Raw genomic sequence first — 21,193 nt, forward strand, 5'->3', positions numbered from 1 at the left:
TCAAGTCGCACAGGATGGCTGCTGCCCAGGCAGGGCTGTCATCTGGGGGCAGGTCTCAGGATGGCGCTAGAGCGTCTGCCACTTTTCTAACACTGCTGACAAGGCTTCCCTGGTAGCTCAGCAGTAAAGAACCCACCTGCCAAAGCAGGATTGATCCCTGGGTCGATCCGTGGGTTGGGAAGATACCCCTGGAGAAGGGAAACGGCAAGAGTTTTCCAATACTCTTACCTGGGAAATCCCACGGGCAGAGGAGCCTGGCGTGCTACAGTCCAAAAAGAGTCAGGAATCGAAAAGAGTCAGGATTTACCAACTCAACAACACTGTTGAGCCTTTTAACGAAGAAAGGGCAAATCTCTAGGTCAATGCCTCCAGCAGGAAGTCAAGTCTATTTAGAACTTGATATCTTTGTTTACATTGTATTTATTTCCATGTTTAACCTTCTATTTCTGGCCAATGGTACTTGGTTGTCCATTTACAGAAATGATATACAACAGAGTTCTTGTAAAATAAATTTATTAAGCAAACAGTAAGCCATGTGTAAAGAAAAATATAAAGTACAGGTGGTCGACTGATATGGCAGAAATCCTAACATTCAGGACTGAGGTTTGAGAAGTCAGATCCCAGGGAGTGGAAATTCCTTAGCCTGCCCCCACCCCACCCCCAACTCCTGGCTCCATGCCCAAAGGGGAAGTCAGCTGATACAGATATGGGGGCTCCATTTTTGTGGGGTGGAGCATTATAAGTAAGCCCGTCTTGGGGCAGCTCTGGCTAGCAAGCTGGGAGGGAAGATGGCCAGGGACGCTGTTTTAGGAGCTGCCTTGTTCCAGGAGAGTGTTCCTTCCGCACTGGATCAAACTCAGATCTCCTTGGATCGGGCCTCCCCACTTGTGGAGGGGTAAGATCCAGAGGGCTAAGATGGGACGCCTTAAGAGGACTTGCTGCCTGCTGGCCTTTTTCAGACTGTAGGTCCCACTGCAGGCAAGAGAGGGCCTCCTGTCACCAGCTGGGGGCCAAAGCCACAGTTTGTATCTAAGATGCTCTGTTGGATGTTGACCTCTCTGTATGTGCTTTCCTGGTGGGATGGGGGGTGGCCTGGGAAGCTGAATTCCTGTCTCTCCTGCTAGTGGCTGACACTCGTCATCACCACAGTCTGTTCTTCAGCATCTATAGGACCCTTCACTCCGGTGTCGGCATCTCAGGCACACGCAGAAGAAGGGAGGAAGCCGCTGTGTTGATGCTATTTCCTTCCTGTCTGGTACCTTGAGTTCTTAATCCGAAGTGTGATCTTGGCAGCTTCTGATGCAGTGTTAGCCACTCAGTTGTGTCAGACCCTTGGCAACCACATGGACTGTAGCCCGCCAGGCTCCTCTGTCCATGGGATTTCCCAGGCCAGAATGCTGGAGTGGGTGGTCATTTCGTTCTGCAGGGGTTCTTTCCGACCCAGGGATCGAACCTGGGTCTCCCACATCACAGGCAGATTCTTTACTGCCTGAGTCACCAGAGACAGCCCCAAATCCAGTTCTCTGTGCCACAGCCCTCGACAGCTAAGCAAAGACACCACTGAGTTCCTGCTCTGTCCACATCCAGGCCTCCCAGGCCCAGATCCAGGGGAACCGAAATCCACAAGTAAAAGGCCTGGGAAGGGCATTCCTCCAAGGGGACCTCAGGTGTCAGCTCGAGTTCTTGGGAGCCTCAGGATCTTAAGATCCCTCTGAGGTTGGGCCTCCCCCCAGGGTCTCTGGAAGGCCAGTCCTCCAGGCAGGCCCTGGGAATTCAGAAACCCACGCTGCTTCGGCCTTCACGCCTCCAGAATGCTGAGATCTGCTCCAGGGTGACCCGAGGCTGCAGGCCCCACTCAAGATCCGGGCTTCCTGGCCGCACCCTCCGAGCCTGGGGGCTCCCGGGATATGCACTGGCCTCTGGCCTCTGTTCAGGCTCAGCCCAGCTCACCAGGCCTGGGGCCTGGGGCCTCTCGTCCCAGACCTGGGGCCCCCAGAAGGTGCTCCGCTTTGGGGCATTGGGTGGGGTCTGGGGGACCAGGCTGCTGGGAGGGGAGCGTGGGGCTGAGGGGGCGGGTGGGGCTGTCGCTCGTGCCTCCAAGGTGCCCCCTTGGGCTGGCAGGTCTGGGGCACGGTCCGTCAGCAGGGGGACCTCCGAGCCATACCAGTCCTCAGAGCGCTCTCGGGGCGTGCCTATGGGCTCGATCCACAGCTCTCCTCCGGGGCGCCACACGAGGGTGGGTGCGCGGATGCTGGGGTCTGGCCGGAGGGAGCGGCGAAACAGGCGTTCGGCCAGCACGGCTGTGGCCAGGAGGAAGACGGCGGCCAGCGTGGCCAGGGCCACCATGATGGGGATGCAGGGTCCACAGGGTAGCGGGGCCCATGAGGAGGCTTCCGTCTGCCCCGAGGGCGGCTCTGGGGTCGGAGGCATCTGAGGAGACAGCGGTCAGGAGAGGAAGCGCCTGAGACGAGGTTGATACCACCAGGAGAGACAGAGGGGGGCCTCAGGTGTGTGAACACGGGGAGGAGAGAGACAGAGGGCAGCCGGGCTCCCGGACATCTGGGCGAGAAACAGACCCATGCAGACAGAGGAGCCCAGAGACCCAGAAAGGGTGGGAAGGAGCCAGACGGCCAGAGAGACAGGCCCCCAGGGTCTGCAGCTAGGCCCTCCTGCTCAGAGTCCCCAGGCCCTTCCTGGAAGCTGTATTTTCCTCCCAGAATCCAGGGTGCCTCAGATCAAACTCAAAGGGCCCTGAGGGCTCCTCTCCTCCCCTCTCAGCCCCCCTCAGGTCTTGCCTGGAAGAGGAAGTGCCGGGTGAGGAAGTGAGACCTATCCCAGCCCTGCCCCTGTGTGTGGGCCCGGCTCCGGCACCCTGGGGGCTCCTTGGCCTTCACAGCCCTCCTTGGAGCTGGTCTTGCTCCTTGCAGGCTCCCCTGGGTTTGCCGTTGTGCCAGGTCTCAGGTGCCACCTCTACCCCCGTCCCTGCCTCTCCGGCTTTGCCCAGTCTTGCCCAACCCCATCTCCCTTGTTTGTATCTGCTCACCTCCTGGCGGGCCCCCTGGTCCCCCATCTTCAGGGGCCTCCTGTGCTCCTCACCTTAGGCGGTGAGTCCCGGGCTCCTGATTCTCCGTCGGAGCCGCTCTTCCTGTGTGAGCAGAGGGTGCTGGACAGTTGCCTCACATGAGGGCGGAAGGGAGGGCACCACCTGTTGCTGGGCAACTGTGCCCTGGATCCCCCAGCCCCTGCGGAGCGTTTCCCAGGCAACCTGCTGGGGGATGTGGTCACTGTGGGCGGGGAGGCGTTTCCTGGCAAGGGGTGGGGCCGGAATGGGCAGTAGCTCTGTGTCACCCTATAGCCAGCCCCCAGACCTCAGAACACGTAAGCGGAAGCCAAGAGAGACAGAGCCCATCCCGGCCACCAAGGTGGCCCCCTCTACTTGCTCCCAGGAGGCTGCTGTGGCCCTGCCCTGCCCACTGGGCCCTCCCCCAACCCCGCTCTTGCTATCTGCCCCCACCCCCTCCTGCTTGCCCCACCTTCTCCGTGTTTTTCATGGACATATATCTCCTTTTCTTCAGACCATGTAGCCCCAATTTCAGTTGGATAATAGCTATGAGGTGAGACTCAGGTAGCAAAAATGGCAGGCTTCTGGGAAGGATCCCGGTTAAAAAATGTGCTTAGGCCTGTCTCCAAGTCACTGTGGATGTGACTGCAGCCTTGAAAATTAAAGATGCTTGCTCCTATGACAAACCTAAACAGTGCATTAAAAAGCAGAGAGGTGATTTTGCTGACAAATGTCTGTATACTCAAAACTACGGTTTTTCCAGTAGTCATGTAGGGATATGAGACCATAGACCATAAAGAAGGCTGAGCAACAAAGAATTGATGCTTTCGAACTGTGCTGCTGGAGAAGACTCCTGAGAGTCCCTTGGACCGCAAGGAGATCAAACCAGTCAAATCCTAAGGGAAATCAGCCCTGAATATTCACTGAAGGACTGATGCTGAAGCTGAAGCTCCAGTACTTTGGCCACCTGACGGGAAGAGCTGACTCATTGGGAAGACCCTGATGCTGGGAAAGATTGAGGGCAGGAGGAGAAGGGGGTGACAGAGGATGAGATGGTTGGGTGGCGTCTCCAATTTAATAGACATGAGTTTGAGCAAATTCCAGGAGAGTGTGAAGGACAAGGAAGCCTGGCGTGCTGCAGTCTATGGGGTCACAAAGAGTCGAACACAACTGAGCAACAACCACCAAGACTGTGCACACTTGCCATCTTGGCTCCCTTCCCTTAGCGCTGGGGGTCAAGGAGAACATCATCAGTTCCTAGACTTTGAGCCTTTCACAGATTGTCTAGTTTGACTCCCTCACTGACAGAGGACAGATAAGCCCTAAACAAGTTACATGTTGTGCCCTAAGTCTTACACCTCATGTCCATCGGAGGACGGGGGGATTATAGATATAAATCCCCTCTCTGGCAAACAACCTGTATACAGCACAACACTTCCTAGGAACACATATTTCATTTTGCAAAATGACAGCCATTTAATGTGAAGGGCTACCAAAAATATGTTGAAACGTTAGTGTATTACAAAAGGTGGTCACAAAGGCAGCCTGACTCAGACTGCTTTGTCCTCGTGGTTTTGAGGGAAGGGCCAGAAGGAGCACAAAATGTGGCAGGGATGAGCGTAGGAGGAAGGAGAGTCCCAAGGCTCTGTGCCTTATGACCTGCGTGCAACGCAATGAGATTAGAATTGGATGAGACTATAAACCTTAAAATAAAACCTGAACTTAATTGGATATGTACAAATAATTAAGATGGTAAATTTTATGTTACACGTATTCATGGCATTAAAAAGGTTTTCTTTTTAAAATAAATTCCAAGTAAATAAAATCTGAAAATTGTTTTATCTGTTTTCTTATAAATTATCTGTCTTTAAAAAAATTAAAGCACTAGGAGTTGTTGTTTAAGTCGATAAGTTGTGTTCGACTCTTTTGTGACTTCATGGACTGTAGCCCACCAGGCTCCTCTGTCCACGGAATTCTCCAGGCAAGAATACTAGAGTGAGTTGCCATTTCCTCCTCCAGGGAATCTTCCCAGACCCAGGGACTGAACCTGCATCTCCTGCATTGGCAGGCGGATTGTTTACCACTGAGCCACCTGGGAAGCCCACTAGGAGAATAAACGGTATTAAAAACCAGAAAAAACAGGTACGTTTTTGTTTGTTTGCTTGTTCTCAGGGTATCAAGCTGGCTGTTTTGATTCTTAACTGTTTTTCGTCACTTACAGAAAGGCTTAACTTTCTTTTAACTGGTTCCTCAAGAAATTAAATATAGAATTACCATATGTCCAGCAATTTTATGTCTACATATGTGCACAAGAACTGAAAGCAGGGGCTTCCTGGTGGCTAAGATTCTTTGTTCCCAATGCAGGGGGCCCAGGTTCAATCCCTGGTTAGGGAACTAGATCTCACATGCCACAACTAAGACCTGGGACAGCCAAATAAATAAATATCTTTAAAAATAATAGTAAATTAAAAGAAAAGAATTAAAAGCAGAAACTCAAACACATTTTCACACTAATGCTCATAGCAGCATTATTCACAATAGCTAAAAGAAATAACTCAAATGAATTCACATGTCTATTGATGGATGAGTGGATAAATATACTACAACGTGGAGGAACCTTGCAAACATTATGCCAAGTGAAATAAGCCAGACACAAAAGGACAAACACTATATGATCCCACTCATGTGAGGCCCTTAGAGTAGTCAAACTTCGATAGATAGAAAGAGCCCTGGTGGTTGCCAGGGGCTGGGAGGAGGGGGAATGAAGAGTTTGTGTTTAATGGGTCTAGAATTTCAGTCTGAGGAGATGAAAAAGTTCTGCAGATTGAGGATGGGGATATGTGCACAGCAATACTGTTGCCCTTGATGCTACTGGACTGTACAGTTAAACGGTGTTAAAAGGGGACTCCCCTGGCAGTCCAGTGGTTAGGAGTTGGTGCTTCCACTGCAAGTGGCACAGGTTTGAGCCCTGGCCAGGAAACTAAGATCCCTTGTAAACTGTGCAATTCGGCAAATAAATACATCAAGTTTCCAGCCATTGATATTAAAACAAAAAAAAGGGGGGGACTTCCCTAGTGGTCCAGTAGCTCAGACTCTGTGCTCCCAATGCAGGAGGCCCCAACTCAATCCCTGGTCAGGGAACCAGCTTCTGCATGCCGCAATGAAGATAAAAGATTATGCATGCTATGACCTGTTTAATAAATATTTAACAAAAACCAAAACCAGTTATCTGCAGCCCTAACCAGAAGCCCCATCTGGAGGTAACTGGACCTGATGAATCTCAAAGGAGCAATCAGTTGAGCTGAGTATGTGTGGGGCTCCTGCCCATGTGGTGGCTTTTGTGGGTCCTATCTTTCTGCCATGGTGCCCCTAAGAAAGTCAATGAGATATATTCCAGTCTGTGGCTTTCAGTGGCCAATACCTGAACCTACATCTTCTGATGCATTGCAGCCCACCAGATGTTTCCAGGAGAAAGGAGGGCTGGAGAGGCTCCCACAACTTTCCCCAACTCCTGTGTGTACTGAGCCTGAGCATACTTAGTGTTATTCTGGTGAAGGTGGACTCTCTTAAGAAAACATCAAACTTCATGTCCTTTACAACATACCTGGCCATCACTGCCCCATTCATCAGAAAGGAATACTAACTCTATGGGTCATTAGTCACCTGAGATCCAACTGGAGAACTCACTTGTATCCTGGTTCTAGAAAACTCCTCCATCCAAGTTCATCCATCCTCCAGCTCACCCATCCTGATCCCAAGGGATAGCAAATGGATCTCGGAAACATCACTTCACTGCTCACAGCTGCACTGTCTCCATAGAGCAGCATGGGGTGGTCAAAGCTTATTTATTTATCATTGTTTCTATTGAGCTATACAATTCACATATGGTAAATTTCACCCTTTTCAAGCATACAATTCAGTGGTGTTTAGGGTATTCACAAAATTGTGCAATCACCGCCATCTAATTTCAGAACATTTCATCACCCAGGAGGAAACCCTCTACCCACTCCCCATAGTCTCCTCCCCCAGTCTCTGGCAATCACTATCTCCTTTCTCTCTGTATGAATTTGTCTGTTGTGAATATTTCATATAAATGCAGTCATACAATTTGTGGCCTTTTGTGTCTTGCCTCTTTCATATCACATATTGTTTTCAAGGTTTGTCCATACTATTGCAAGAATCAATGCTTCCTTCCTTTTTTTATAGCTGAATAAAGAATATTCCAGCATAGAATATTAAAGGTTTTTTTCCTCTATCTGAAAGTAGAGCATTCCTACGAAGCATTTCGTAAACTGAAATGGCATAAAATAAGGAAGTCATTATCTTAGGATGTATCTTGCTAATGGATGCACAAAATAAACAGAGAGAAGCACAGATGCTCACACACAATTGAAGACTACGGTGACTGCACGCTGAGAGGCTGAGTGTAGTTTCCAGGAAGGAGCTTGACTGTGCCACTTCCAGGCGTGGGGTAAGCCCTGCCTCTATAACCATTCGCTACAAAAGAGACACAGTATTACTCTCGCCTTTTACTGTAAAAACGAAAATCCTCTTCAGATTTCTTCAGGCTAGTGAAAACAGGTACTAATGTAGGTCTTTCATAAAAGCGAAGTGGCGTAAAGTGAAGTTTCAAGAAACGTGGAGGATACCTGTACCACTTTTTGTTCATCCTTTCCGGGGCGGGTTGTTTCCACTCTGGCTATTACAAGTAGAGCTGCTAGAAACATTCAGGTCCAGGTTTTTGTGTGGACATATGTTTTCAGTTTCTCTTCTGTATATACCTAGGAGTAGAATTTCTCAGTCATAGGGTAATTCTTTGTGTAACTTTTTGAGGAACAGTGGGTGGCCAAATTTACAGCTGCTGGGTTCAGCCACTTCTCCTCTTCATAACTCGTTCCCCCAGCAATGACAGCTCCACACCTTCCCCGTCCACGTTGCGGAGGACCTCCGTGAACCTGGCTCCTGGGCGATATGTGGAGGCCACCAGCCTCAGGCTAAAAGAGCGTCGAGAGCAGGCATTGGGGAGGGCAACCACGCTCTCGTCCTGTCATGCTTATGCCACCCATTTTGGCTGAATCCCAAAGACTCCTTCTTAACTAATGTGACTGCAATCAGAGTTCTGGGTTTCAGCTTCAAGTGGCCTTCACTAGCATGCGGGTTCTTTACCACCGAACCACCAGGGAAATACCCGAGCTTCCCATCTTAATTGGAGAAGGAAATGGCAAACCCCTCCAGCATTCTTGCCCTGAAAATCCCATGGACAGAGGATAGTCCATGGGATCGCAAGAGTCAGACGCGACTTAGAGACTAAACCACCACCACCCATCTTAATAATCCTGAGGGACTTGGCAATCTTCTTCGTGTCTGAATTTTCATTTTTCACAAATCCTCAACTTGAAGGGCTGTTGCAGTGATAATATTAGATACTTTACATAAAGAGTTGCATTCAACACTTTGGTCCTCTTCCACCTGGATGTAGCATTACTTCTCATCTTATCTTTCAAGACCATGAAGAATCTGCCTCTCACATTAAGTGAAAGTGAAGTCGCTCAGTCGTCTCTGACTCTTTGCGACCCCATGGACTATAGCCCACCAGGCTCCTCCATCCATGGGATTCTCCAGGCAAGAATACTGGAGTGGGTTGCCATTTCCTTCTCCACATTAGGGACCACCTTAAATCTTGTTACCATTAAGGATTGCTCTACATTGACCATCAGATTCCCCAAACTCTGAGCCTCTCCTTTCTCCCATTCCACCCACTGGTCCAGCTTATTGACATTTCTATTTCCTGGTGCCCACACTCAGAAATCCATCACTGACTGCTTGCCCTTCCTGACCTCACTCTGCTTCCTCTATAAACCTGAGATCATTGTGAATTGCTTCAACCCCTCTCCTTCCAGCCCTTGCCAGCCTTTCCCCTTGAACTAATACAACCACCTGTCCTTTGTCCTATTGGAGAAAATCACACAACCCATCACAGTCAGTGCGTCTAGTCACCCTTTAACACGGATCTGGGCAACTCTCTCTCCCCTCTGGACAGTGGCTCTTCCAAACCTTTCACTGCTTCCCTAGGGTCCTGCCCAATGCCACCAACCCTCCATCAGCCAATAATCTCTTCCTCTCTTCCATGAAGAAAGCTGAGGATTTTGGCAGGAGCCCCAGCTCTCTTCGTTGTTGATTCTCAGCTTCCAGAGTGGAGTTGGCCCCCTTTGCCCCTTATCCTCACCCCAGCAAGGATAGGATTAGTCATCATAAATATCATGGTCTGCTCTTGGCTCCATTCATGGCTTGCCTGGGGGGGGATAATCATCGGCTGCCGCCTGATCTGTCCTGATACTGTCCTCTTGTGATGAAGGTTCTCACTTTGTTTGGTGATCAGTTCCCCGCCACTGACCATCCTACCCTGTTCAAATATCTATTCCTCCTATGATACTGCTCCTGGCCATAACTAATCCTGTCTTCTATGTGCCTCATTTTTCTATCTCATTTAATCCTCTAAAATAATACTTTGAGACTTCCCTGCTGGTTCAGTGGCTAAGACTCCGCATTCCCAAAGCAGGGGCCGTGGGTTCCATCCCTGGTCAGGGAACTAGATCCCAAGTGCTGCACCTAAGACCTGGTGCAGCCAAAGTAATAATAATAACCCTTTGAAGTGGGTCTTTTTCTTTAAAACTTTATTTATTTATATTGAAGTACAGCTGATTTATGTTTGAGATGTATGACAAAGTGATTCTTTTCTACTATAGGTTATTGCAGGATAAGTATGAGTACTATAGGTAGAGCCTTGTTGTTGATCTATTTTATAATAATAGGGTATATCTGTTAATCTCAAATTCCTAAGCTATCTCCCATCACCTTTTCCCCTTTGGCAACCCTAAGTTTGCTTTCTATATCTGTGAGTCTGTTTCTGTTTTGTAAATAAGTTCATTTGTATCTTTTTTTTTTTCTTTTGGCCATCCAATTTTGGAATCTTAGTTCCCTGACCAGGAATTGAACCCATGCCCTCTGCAGTGGAAGTGCCATCATTTGTATCATTTTTTTAAATGAAGCAGATCTTATCCTTCTTTTATTAATGATGGTCCAGAGAGACTTTAAATAATTTGCCCAAGATAAGTGGCTGTGCTGGATGGACCTCAGCCAGCTCCTCTCTTTTCTGCTACCCCATCATCGGTGACCACACTTTCCTGGCCACAGGTGAGATCCTTTCCTTCTCTGTCCTCGGCTGAATCCCCATATGCCCGTCCATTGTTCTCATTCACTGCACTCTGACAATTATCCATTCCTTTATGTTTGCCCCTCATAAGGCTGTGAGTCCCTCCAGGTGGGACACTCCAGTTCCATTTTCCAAGTGACCTCAGTAAATGTTTTTGATCACATGAAGTTCAAGCTACTTTAGCCCATGTGTCTGGTTAGTTATGGCTAGTTGACCATTTTGCCTTCACTTACACAAAATGAGTGGACATGAAAAACTGATGCTACTAGAGAAAATGTGGAAGATCTCATGACCTTGGTACAAGAGGGACAAAGTTGAGACATACTAAAGTACTGTGGATGTTAACGGGGCTTCCCCAGTGCCTCAGCGGTAAAGAATCAGCCTGCAACGCAGAAGACGCAGGAGACGCAGGAGACGCAGGAGACTCAGGTTCTATCCCTGGGTTGGGAAGATCCCCTGGGGGAGGGCATGGTAACCCACTGCAGTATTCTTGCCTAGGAAATCTCACAGACAGAGGAGCCTCACGGGCTACAGTCCATAGGGTCGCAGAGTCGGACATGATTGAAGCAACTGAGCACGCGAGCACATGGATGCTAAAATCAATGACTCACAGCCGGATGTGCAGTGAGCAGTTGGTCTGCCCTGTATTCAACTGGGAAGGAAAAGAACAAAATCAAGGCGTGTGTAGAGAATGCTGGAAATGTATGATTTAGGTATATAACTAAAACGTGAGGGATAATTAGGAATCTTAGGATTTTCTCATTTCCACTGGATGGAGCCCCTCCTTAGAACATGAGACATTTGTTTTACTAGCGCACTCTTGATTCATATAGAAACATTTCCTTGGGACTCACCATGCACCAGGCCATGTTCTGGAGTGAACCCTAAGAGGTGAATACAGTTATGACCCTTTTTTTAGGTGAGGAAATAGAAGCATAGAGAAGTAAAATAACTTGCCCCAGGTGCTCACTTCAGCAGCACAGGTACTAACATTGTAGGAAAAAAGAGATTAGCAGGGCCCCTGTGCAAGGATGCCAAGCAAATTTGTAAAGCATTCCATAGTTTTATTATCAACTCTCTGCGAATTCTTGTCTTCGGAGAAGATAATGTTTAAACCTGCATCACAATCACCCTTGTTTACTTGGAGCTTCAGCATCAGTCCTTCCAATGAATATTCAGGGTTGATTTCCTTTAAGATTGACTGGCTTGGGCTCCTTGTTTACCGTGTGTTTTTTTTCTTATCACTTCCCAGAGCTGACTTTCCCCAGCCTTAACATCTTTTGTCTTTAGATGAGGCTGGCAGGGCTGCAGCCACTTTGGTGAGTTACTCAGTTTTTTCTGATTCTCTCCCATATATACGTGTTATTAAACTTTGACTTTCTCTTGTTTAAAAATAAATAAATGAGTAACTTTCCCTGGGCACACACCATCTGAGAAGTGGTGGCTGAATGCCAACACTGTACTCTTCACCAGCACCTCACAGCACCTCACTGTCTTAATGCATTTGCAGAACACGTCACGCATGAGAGCAGATGACTCTTTGAACCTCATGTGATGTGTCAAGGAAAGCAAATCTGCTCCTATTTTTAGATGGATTCTTTCTGACACAAAGCAAGAAGGAGGGCATTGTGGTGGAATGACTCCCACATAGGTAGCAACTTACCCAGCATATATGAGAACTGGCTGATTTACAACTCAGATGGATGGGGATTTCATCCCTTTGAATACTATATTGTTATACGTTCTGGAGAGTGATTATTTTTGTGAAGAGGAGCAAAACAGATTAAAGGAAACAAAAAACTAAACAAAGGGAAAAATAAAAAGTTGCAGTGGATAAAGCAATTCAGTAAGAGAAAGCAAAAACAGAGGTTAAAAAAAGTTACTGTGTAATTATATCTCAATAAAAGGAAATTAAAACCAGTTTCCCAAGTGACTTTAATTTGAGTTGTTCAAGCCAACTTACACAAAATTATTTGGCAGTCTTATGATGCATTTGACAAGATCTCTAGGATCTAAACTCAAGTTAAGCCAAGCTTTAAGATAAAGCTAACTGCAGATGAAAAAGATATGGCCTCCTAAACCATCTTTATTTTGAAGAGATAAAAAAGGAAGGCCATTTTGTGAAATTCTCAAGGGAGAGAATATACGTTTACTTAATACATATCACATGCCAGGTCTATTGCCAAAAGTTGATCTCATTATCTCCAATTTACAGAGGAAGAAACCGAGGCTCAGTAGGTAATGAAAAGAGCAAAAACTGGAATCAGGCTTTAAACCCATGTCTCAAAATAAATAAATAAATAAATAAATAAATAAATAAATAAACCCATGTCTCTTTGTAATACAGCAATCTGTCCACAAATTCTTGGTACATTACTATAGGTTTCTGATTTCAAAAGTGATTAACTCATTTTGTAATATATACACATATTGAATCATAATGTTGTATACCTGAAACTAATATAATGTTATATGTCAATTGTATCTCAATTAAAAAAAATTATTAACATTGTACACTTACCTACCTGAACCTGGGTCTCTAGAGCCACTCTAGTTACTGCCCTGAAGTGAAGTGAAGTTGATCAGTCATGTCCGACCGTTTGCGACCCCATGGACTGTAGCCTACCAGGCTCCTCCATCCATGGGATTTTCCAGGCAAGAGTACTGGAGTGGGTTGCCATTCAGTTCAGTTCACTTCAGTCGCTCAGTCGTGTCCGACTCTCTGTGACCCCATGAATCGCAGCACGCCAGGCCTCCCTGTCCATCACCAACTCCTGGACTTCACTCAAACTCACGTCCTTCGAGTCGGTGATGCCATCCAGCCATCTCATCCTCTGTCGTCCCCTTCTCCTCCTGCCCCCAATCCCTCCCAGCATCAGAGTCTTTTCTAATGAGTCAACTCTTCTCATGAGGTGGCCAAAGTACTGGAGTTTCACCTTTAGCATCATTCCTTCCAAAGAACATCCAGGACTGATCTCCTTTAGAATGGACTGGTTGGATCTCCTTGCAGTCCAAGGGACTCTCAAGAATCTTCTCCAACACCACAGTTCACATTAGAGGGTCCCAATTCTAGACTTCTAGCCTGACAATTTTCAACAAACAGCATTGTTATATGAAGAAACTCTATAGGAACCTTACCCTTTGACAGAGGTAAACATTTTTTTTTCAAGTTTTTTAAGCTACATTTCATAACAGGAAGCAACATTTTATATCATGACCCACTACATATACAGTGTTTAACTGCACTGTTTCAAAAAACAATATAAGGACTTCACTGGTGGTCCAATGGTTAAGATTCCACGCTTTTACTACGGGGGGGCGCAAGTTTGATCCCTGGTTGGGGAAATAAGATTTCACAAGCCGAGGGGCCAAAAATCTCCCCCAAAGCCCATAGTATTTAACTTTGTTACATGCTGTACTCTCTTCATTTCTTTTCTATTCCATTTTTAAAATATGCTGGTCCTGAGCTGTTAAATTGATTTCATGGCCCACCAGTGTCAAGATCTACAGTTTGAGAAACACTGTACTTTAGGATTTGGGTTGATCTGGAGATTTTTTTTTCTCATTTGATAAATGCAGAAATATAGGCTCTCCAGAATGAAGTGAGTTCTTTAAATGTACACAACTAAGAAGTATTGAATGAGGACCTTGACACAGAATTCTGCCTTTACACCCAGTATTCTTCTGAATACAGAATTTCTCCAGAAGAATTGTCAATGAGAAACTGAAGAACACCCACATGCCTGTCCTGCAAGAAGAAAGGCTTAGCTACATGAAGAAACGGGGGTGGGGGGTACACTTTCTAGGAGTCTCGCTGCAGCCGAGGCATTTGACAGTCCTTTCTGGAGGACACCTGCTCTAGACCAGGTAAGATGCAGGAGCGGGGATTCAGAGGTGGATTCATAGTCCCTGCTGTGGGAGGGGCTCCCGTTTCAGTAGAGGAGTCCACGAAAACAGATAAATTACAGTGCAGGCAAATTAGAACCATATTAGTGATGGAGGAAATTAAAAGAAATTAAAAGACGGTTGCTCCTTGGAAGAACTATGACAAACTTAGCGTATTAAAAAGTAGAGATGTCACTTAGTTGACAAAAGTCGGTATAGTCAAAGCTATGCTTTTTCCATGTACGGATGTCAGAGTTGGACCATAAAGAAGGCTGAGCGCCAAAGAATTGATGCTTTCGAACTGTGGTGTTGGAGAAGGCTGTTGAGAGTCCCTTGGACTGCAAGGAGATCCAACCAGTCCATCCTAAAGGGGATCAGTCCTGAATATTCATTGGAAAGACTGATGCTGAAGCTGAAGCTCCAATACTTTGACCACCTGATGTGAAGAGCCAATTCATTGGAAAAGACCCTGATGCTGGGAAAGATTGAAGGCAGGAGGAGAAGGGGACGACAGAGGATGAGCTGTTTCGATGGCATCACCGACTCAGTGGACATGAGTTTAAGGAAACTCAGGGAGATGGTGAAGGACAGAGAAGCCTGGCGTGCTGCAGTCCATGGGGTTGCAGAGTCAGACATGACTGAGCGGCTGAACAATAACAAGTGATGGAGGAAGCACAGCTGGAGGTCAGAGAAAGGAGCTTGATTTCAGTTCAGAGCCTGGAAGAAGGGAGCTGAGGAGAGAAGCTGCGGTGGAGGGCGCACGGAGTGGCTGCAGTTGTGGCGATACGGCAGACTGTCCTAAGGGTAGAAGGTACTGGGTGGGCAGAAAGAGAAGAGCGTGTTAAGTAGCTGGAGCAACATGAGCCAACTGTAGGCCACTGAGGGGCAACGTGTGGGGCATGAAGAACAGTGGGGTAGGGGGTAGAAGCCCCTTTTGCAACTTAGCAAAGTCACCTTTGCCCACTAGACATTTTTTAATATTAAAAAAGTTTGTTTATTTAGTTGCAGGATGTAAGATCTTCAATCTTCAATGAGACATGAGAGATCTTTAGTTGCAACATGCAAACTCTAAGTTGCAGCCTGTAGAAACTAGTTCCCTGATCACGGTTCAAACCTGGGCTCCCTGCATTGAGAGTTCAGAACCTTAGCCACTGGAACACCAGGGAAATCCTGCAAGGAACGCTTTTGAAAGGCAAAACGCTTCAGGGCTCCCCTCACTCTCGGAAGGAATCCAAACCGCTGACCACATCTCCCTCGCCCTGCACCCTCTGCCCACTGGCTGCTGCCCAGACCTTGCCTCCCACCTGCTTCCCTCACTTACCACCAGCCACTCTGCCCTCCCCACCGTTTCTAAATTCATCCCACGTGCTTCCTGCTCAGGACTCTGGTATTCATTTTTCCCTCTGCCTGGCCCACTCTTCACACAAATAGCTGTATTTCTCTTTATGACTTCAGTCAGGTCTCTTCGCAAATGTTACAGACCAGAGGACCCTCCAAGCCAGAGTAGCAGCCTCCCTATCCCTCTTTATGTTCTCATTCTGATTTGACGGTTTCTTCATAGCACACCTCCTACAGTGATGTTGTTGTTCATTTGATGACACCCACTCACCCCCGCTGGAACGATCCCTGGGTCGGGAAGATCCCCTGGAGGAGGGCATGGCAACCCACTCCAGTATTCTTGCCTGGAAAATCCCACAGACAGAGGAGTCTGGTGGTATACGGTCCATAGGGTCCCAAAGAGTCAGACACGACTGAATCGACTTAGCACGCATGCACACGCCCACTGGAGTGGAAGCTCTTAGGGGTGGGATTTGAATCTCTTCCTCCTTGGTATCTCTTCAATATCTGGGGTGGTGCCTCCAACCTATAGATGCTCCATAAACATGTGTTGAGTGAGTTGCTTTGCTAAGGGGGCAAAGAAGATGGTGAGAGAGTTTAAGTTGCCTGGGAGAGCAGAAAGCTTGGGAAGGCTTTGGACTTTCCTGCTCTATAGGACCAGGGCAGGTGTGCCTTTCACTGCTCATAGACCAGGACAGGTAGGCCCCCAGCTGGCACATGGGTTAAATGTGAAAGAGTTCAAAGGGAAGCTAATGAGGTAGAAGCAGAGGGGGACCTGGTGTCCCATGGCCTCCACCTCTTCCTTCTGGCTCCTGAGGCACAGCATCAGAGCAAGCTCTAGAGGAGGTACTTGCATCAGCTACACAGAGGCCTTCCTTGTCTGCAGGAGGACAGAGGATGAACCCTGAGACCCCTCCCACTGGAGGAAGGGCATCTCCATCACGCTGGAGAGGGCACTAAAGACTAAAGTCCCAGAACCCAGGGACCAGTCTCCAGGCAGAGAGGAGACCCTGGATCACAGCGTTGTTGGGGTGGGTGCATGAAAATGAACCTATGATCAGTGTAAGAGATTCTTCTGAGGGTCCCAGAGGAGTTTTCCCAAGGTGTTCCCCTCAGATCTCTCTGAGCTGCCATCTTTGAGTTCTAGTATTTTTTTCACAGACTGCGTGATGTGCCCCTATTAAAAAAGAGAGAGATGGGTGATAGTGAGGGGTGAGGGCAGAGTTAGAGATAGAGTCGGGGAGAGACAAAGAGATAAGGAAGGAAGAGAAAAACAGAAGGAAAAAGGCACTGAGAGAGGGAACATAAAGAGAAAACCTTGGGATAGGAGATGTCAGGGGAAGATCAAGACATTAAAGGAAGGAGAGAGAATCGGGAGAGAAAGGCAAGTGCAAGGAAGCTGCACTTGCTGGGACAGAAACTGGGACTTCCCTGGTGGTCCAGTGGCTAAGCCTCTGGCACTCCCAATGCAGGGGACCTGGGTTCAATCCCTGCTCAGGCAAAGAGATCCCACATGCCACGACTAAGACCTAGCACAACCAAATAAACAATAAATATTGAAAGAAAGACAAAAGCCATAAGAGGACAAAATGGCTGGAATGAGATAAAAGTGGTCACTAGGATGTGCTTGTTTTGGACACGCAGAAGGTTGGAGAAGGGAGATCACACAGCTCATCCTTGACTGCCCACCTAGATCTCGGAATCTCCCCACCAGGAGCCCTGCCCTACTTCCGGCTCCCCAGGGTGGGGCTCCTTTGTTTCCTGGGATGGGTCCTCAGCACCAGATGGTGAGCCTGTCCTCTGAATGCTGGGCTCCTGGTTATTAATAACCGAGGCTAATGGTTCCAGTCCCTCCCTGGCCTTTGTCCTTCTGGCCTGTTGCCTCAGTGGGTGAGAGGGCCAGTCCTAGAGGGGTTCCAGAAGACAAGGGCTGGCAAAGAGAAGAAATCGATGACACCAATTCTGGGAAGTTTCGGACCCACAGGAGGGAGTCATTGCCCTGGGTGGGCTACAGCACCAGGCAGATTCAGCTATGGTGCCAGAAGTCCTGAGGGCCCAGCACGGCCCCCAGGGCAGGTCCTGTCTGTTTTTACTTCCTCAGCTTCCCATCTGCCCACTAAACGGACTGTCTGTTCCGGGGAGGGGTATCTGCAGGTGTTGCCTCAAGTCGCTCTTCTCAGAGAGAGAAAGTTTGTGAAGCGGCTGACAGATTGATGATGGATGGTTGGAAGAAATAGAGAGTACAACAAAATATTAACCATGAGAGGATTTCCCTGGTGGCTTAGTGGTAAAGAATCCACTTGCTAGTGCAGAAGACATGGGTTCGATCCCTGATCCGGAAAGATCCTGCATGTCGCAGGGCAGGTAAGCCCGTGCATTGTCACCACTACTGAGTCTGTGTTCTAGAACCTACGAGCCACGACTAGCAAGCCCTCCTGCAGCAGCTGCTGAAGCTCTCGCACCCTGGAGCCTGGGCCCTGCAAGAGAAGTCGCTGCAGTGAGAAGCCTGCACACTGCGACGAAACATGGCCCTTGCTCCTCGCAACTAGAGAAGAGCCGGTGCAGCAACGAAGACCCAGCACAGCCAAACAAAAATAAATAAAATCATTTTTAATGAAGTAGAGCTTTGTTTCATCTGACTCAATTTAATAAAAAAAAATTAACCATGACAGAATCTACATGGTGAGCATACGGATGTTCACTGTATATTCTTACAACTTTTCTACACTTTGAATTTTTTCATATAAAATATGAGAGGAGAGAAAAAAATTGCCCAGCAAATAGTATAAGGTGTTGGAAGTGTCATTCCTTTCCAAGAGAATCTATATTTCAAATGCCTGGAGAGGGCAATGTTTATCCTGAGAGATGGCAGATTGCAGGTAAGGACACCAGCAGAAACCACATAGGGGAGGGAGAACCCTGGATAACACCAGGTGATGAGCAGTGCTGCCTGCCCACAGCTGCTGGCCTTTCGGTTGGTGATATTTTCCCAAGTTTATTCTGCCTCTCCTGAGATCTAGGCCTTGGCCCAGAGTTGGCCCCACCCTGCCACCTGTAACCCTTGGGGTAGGATAAGTTCCAGACCCTGCCTGACAACTGATCCTAGGAGTCTGATCATGTTTGCTCAGGAGGTGAGGTTCACACGATAAACAGCAGGGGGAGGGCTTGGACTTGGTATAAAAGATCTGGAAGTTTCTAGGGGAGCTATTTTGCACTTGAAACTGCCAGGTGAGGGGTGACACAGGTATGGGCTAAGGGGGTGATGGGGATTCCTGGATCTGGGTTAGGGGAAAATTCAAGCTGAGCTGAAGATGAGACTCCCTATGAGCCGCAGGAAAGACCTGGGTGTCAACTAACCGGGGCATCTGAATCCGAGCTAGTCTTAGGTGTAAAGATGTCTGGATCTCAACTGTAGGGCTGGAGACACCTGGGATACACCCGTGGCCAGATTTGTGTTAGCGGAGAAAGAGGTATGACAAATAGACCAGACACCTGGCATCTAATATCTTGAGCTGATTCCAGCTCCTTCTCAAACTTCTTGGGCTATCCCATCTCTACCAGAACTGCTTGGATGGTGATGCTGGCTGTCTCTTCTATTACCGTATTCACTCTCCAAGTGACAGATAAATGCTCTAAAATGCTCCTTTCTTTCCAATTTGAGACAAGGCCCAACCTAGGAATTTAAACTATGCCCCAGATGCCCCACAAGCTGGGCCAATCTACCCCAGCCCGACTTCCTTTAAGCTTTTCTCAGACTCCTGGTTTGATGAACTCAACCATCTCTATAATTTGGAGATGTCCTCCACCTTTTTTTTTTTGGCTTTGCCATGTGGCTTGTAGGTCTTAGTTCCCTAACCAGGGATGGAACCTGTTCTCTCTGCAGTGAAAGTGCAGAGTACTAACCACTGGACCACCAGGGAAGTCCCTCACTTCTTTAGAAAATTCCTTTCCTGCTTTGTGCTAGGAGGGAACAGGAGTCGACACAGCTTAGTCCAGATAGTCAGGAGGGAAAAGGAGGGTTGGTTGTAGCCAGACAGGGGAGACGGAGAGGGATTAAGGACACGTAAGATAGTATCTGTGATGAACAGGACTAGAGACTATGAGCAGTTCTTTCAAAGCTGAAGACTGAGTGGACGAGGTCTGCACTGAAGGACCAAGAACCCCAAGACTCAGCTGGAGGTCAGGGGAGCCTGGGTAAATGGCCTCCGAGGGGATAAGGGCAACTATTCACTCCCTTTCTTCTCATTCCAGCCCCAGGATGTGGACCACTGCTCTTCTCGCCCTACTTTGTGCCTCAGCCTCTGCCACAGAGAGTAAGTGAGAAGCCCGAAGCCCAGGACTAGATCAGGGGAAGACAGCTGCCTGAGCTGCAGGCAGCCAAGGCTTTCAGAGGCTGACTTGGCGTGGTGGGAACCGAGCTGTGGGAGGAAGAGGGGTGATGAGGAGAAACTGAGCTCTCAGGGGATTTCTCCCCACAACTCCTCCTTTCCCTCCAGTTCAACCCAGGGCCTCCTCCTACAGTGGAGAATACGGAGGTGGAGGAGGAGAACGATTCTCCCAGTCTGGAAACCAGCTGGATGGCCCCATCACCGCCATTCGCATCCGAGTTAGCAGTTACTACATCGTAGGGTAAGCGTCTTCGAGATTCTGTGCTTTGGCGACCTTCTAGGATCTTACTAAGTTAGGAAGGTCTCAGTGACATGGGGTCGCACAGAGTCGGACACTACTAAAGCGACTTAGCAACAGCAGCAGCAGTCACTTTGGGTCACATCAGCAAGTCACAGGGATAACATGATACAGAAAAGTTATTAGATGACTTGGATTTGAGACCTGTGCTGCCGAAACCCCTAAGACTCTCACATGTGTGATCATGAGTAACTCATATACCCTAACCTCTGAGGGACCTAGGCATTGTCTAGTTTACCCCCACCCGAGGTTTAAATCCCGCCTGGCATCTTCCGTCTCTAACTGGATGCCTCTCCCCAAACGTGTGTCTTTCTGACATTGGAGCCTGGCACAGCATGAACAAGTCTCTCCCCTCATGGGGGCCTTTCAGATGTTTGGGGAAAAAAAAAATCCCTTTTCTTCTTTCAAGTAGGGAGTAGGGGCCGAATGGGAATGTAGACTCCAAAGGCAAGCTCTGATTTTTACTGTCTGGGTGATTCCGGGCAAGCTGTTTTCCCTCTGTGAGCCTGTTCATCAGCAAGATGAGGAGCTGAAGTTCCATGTATGACCTTCCAGGGCTCATCCAACCCTCACACTCTTCAGGGCTGTCATCTCCATCACCAGTCTGAAGGTCTCAGCCTGTAGGCCAACAGCTCCTGAATTCTGATCACCTTACTCAGTGTCTCCCTTCTTTCCCTCCTCACTCCACCCCTAGTCTCCAGGTGCGCTACGGCACAGTGTGGAGCGACTATGTGGGTGGCACCTCGGGAGACTTGGACGAGATCTTTCTCTACCCTGGGGAATCCATCGTTCAGGTGTCGGGAAAGTACAAGACCTACCTGAGAAAGCTGGTCTTTGTGACGGACAAGTTCCGCTTCCTGTCTTTCGGGAAAGACAAAGGCACGAGTTTCAACGCTGTTCCTCTGTACCCCAACACTGTGCTACGATTCTTCAGTGGCCGATCTGGCTCCCTTATTGATGCCATCGGCTTCCACTGGGACCTCTACCCCTCTGATTACGAGAGCTGCTAA

General features: G+C 48.1%; 2 protein-coding genes and 1 non-coding gene across 3 annotated transcripts; 2 read left to right on the forward strand and 1 right to left on the reverse strand.

The window, feature by feature from the left end:
- Window positions 1-1,773: 1,773 nt before the first annotated feature.
- Window positions 1,774-3,124, reverse strand: C3H16orf54 (chromosome 3 C16orf54 homolog). Its single transcript, XM_068966953.1, has 2 exons — window positions 3,044-3,124; window positions 1,774-2,430 (listed from the first exon to the last, which is right to left on the reverse strand). Exons 1-2 carry the CDS (start codon window positions 3,068-3,070, stop codon window positions 1,774-1,776), a joined length of 684 nt encoding a protein of 227 aa, XP_068823054.1. The 5' UTR covers window positions 3,071-3,124.
- Window positions 3,125-11,236: 8,112 nt separating this feature from the next.
- Window positions 11,237-11,340, forward strand: LOC138077271 (U6 spliceosomal RNA). The gene has a single exon (XR_011144731.1). It is a non-coding gene; the product is annotated as a U6 spliceosomal RNA (small nuclear RNA).
- An 8,415-nt stretch (window positions 11,341-19,755) lies between these two features.
- Window positions 19,756-21,193, forward strand: ZG16 (zymogen granule protein 16). Its single transcript, XM_068969611.1, has 3 exons — window positions 19,756-19,810; window positions 19,994-20,126; window positions 20,878-21,193. The coding sequence occupies exons 1-3, from the start codon at window positions 19,756-19,758 to the stop codon at window positions 21,191-21,193; spliced, it is 504 nt and encodes a 167-aa protein (XP_068825712.1).

Source organism: Capricornis sumatraensis, chromosome 3 (genome assembly GCF_032405125.1).
Source record: "Capricornis sumatraensis isolate serow.1 chromosome 3, serow.2, whole genome shotgun sequence".
Lineage (NCBI taxonomy): Eukaryota > Metazoa > Chordata > Mammalia > Artiodactyla > Bovidae > Capricornis > Capricornis sumatraensis.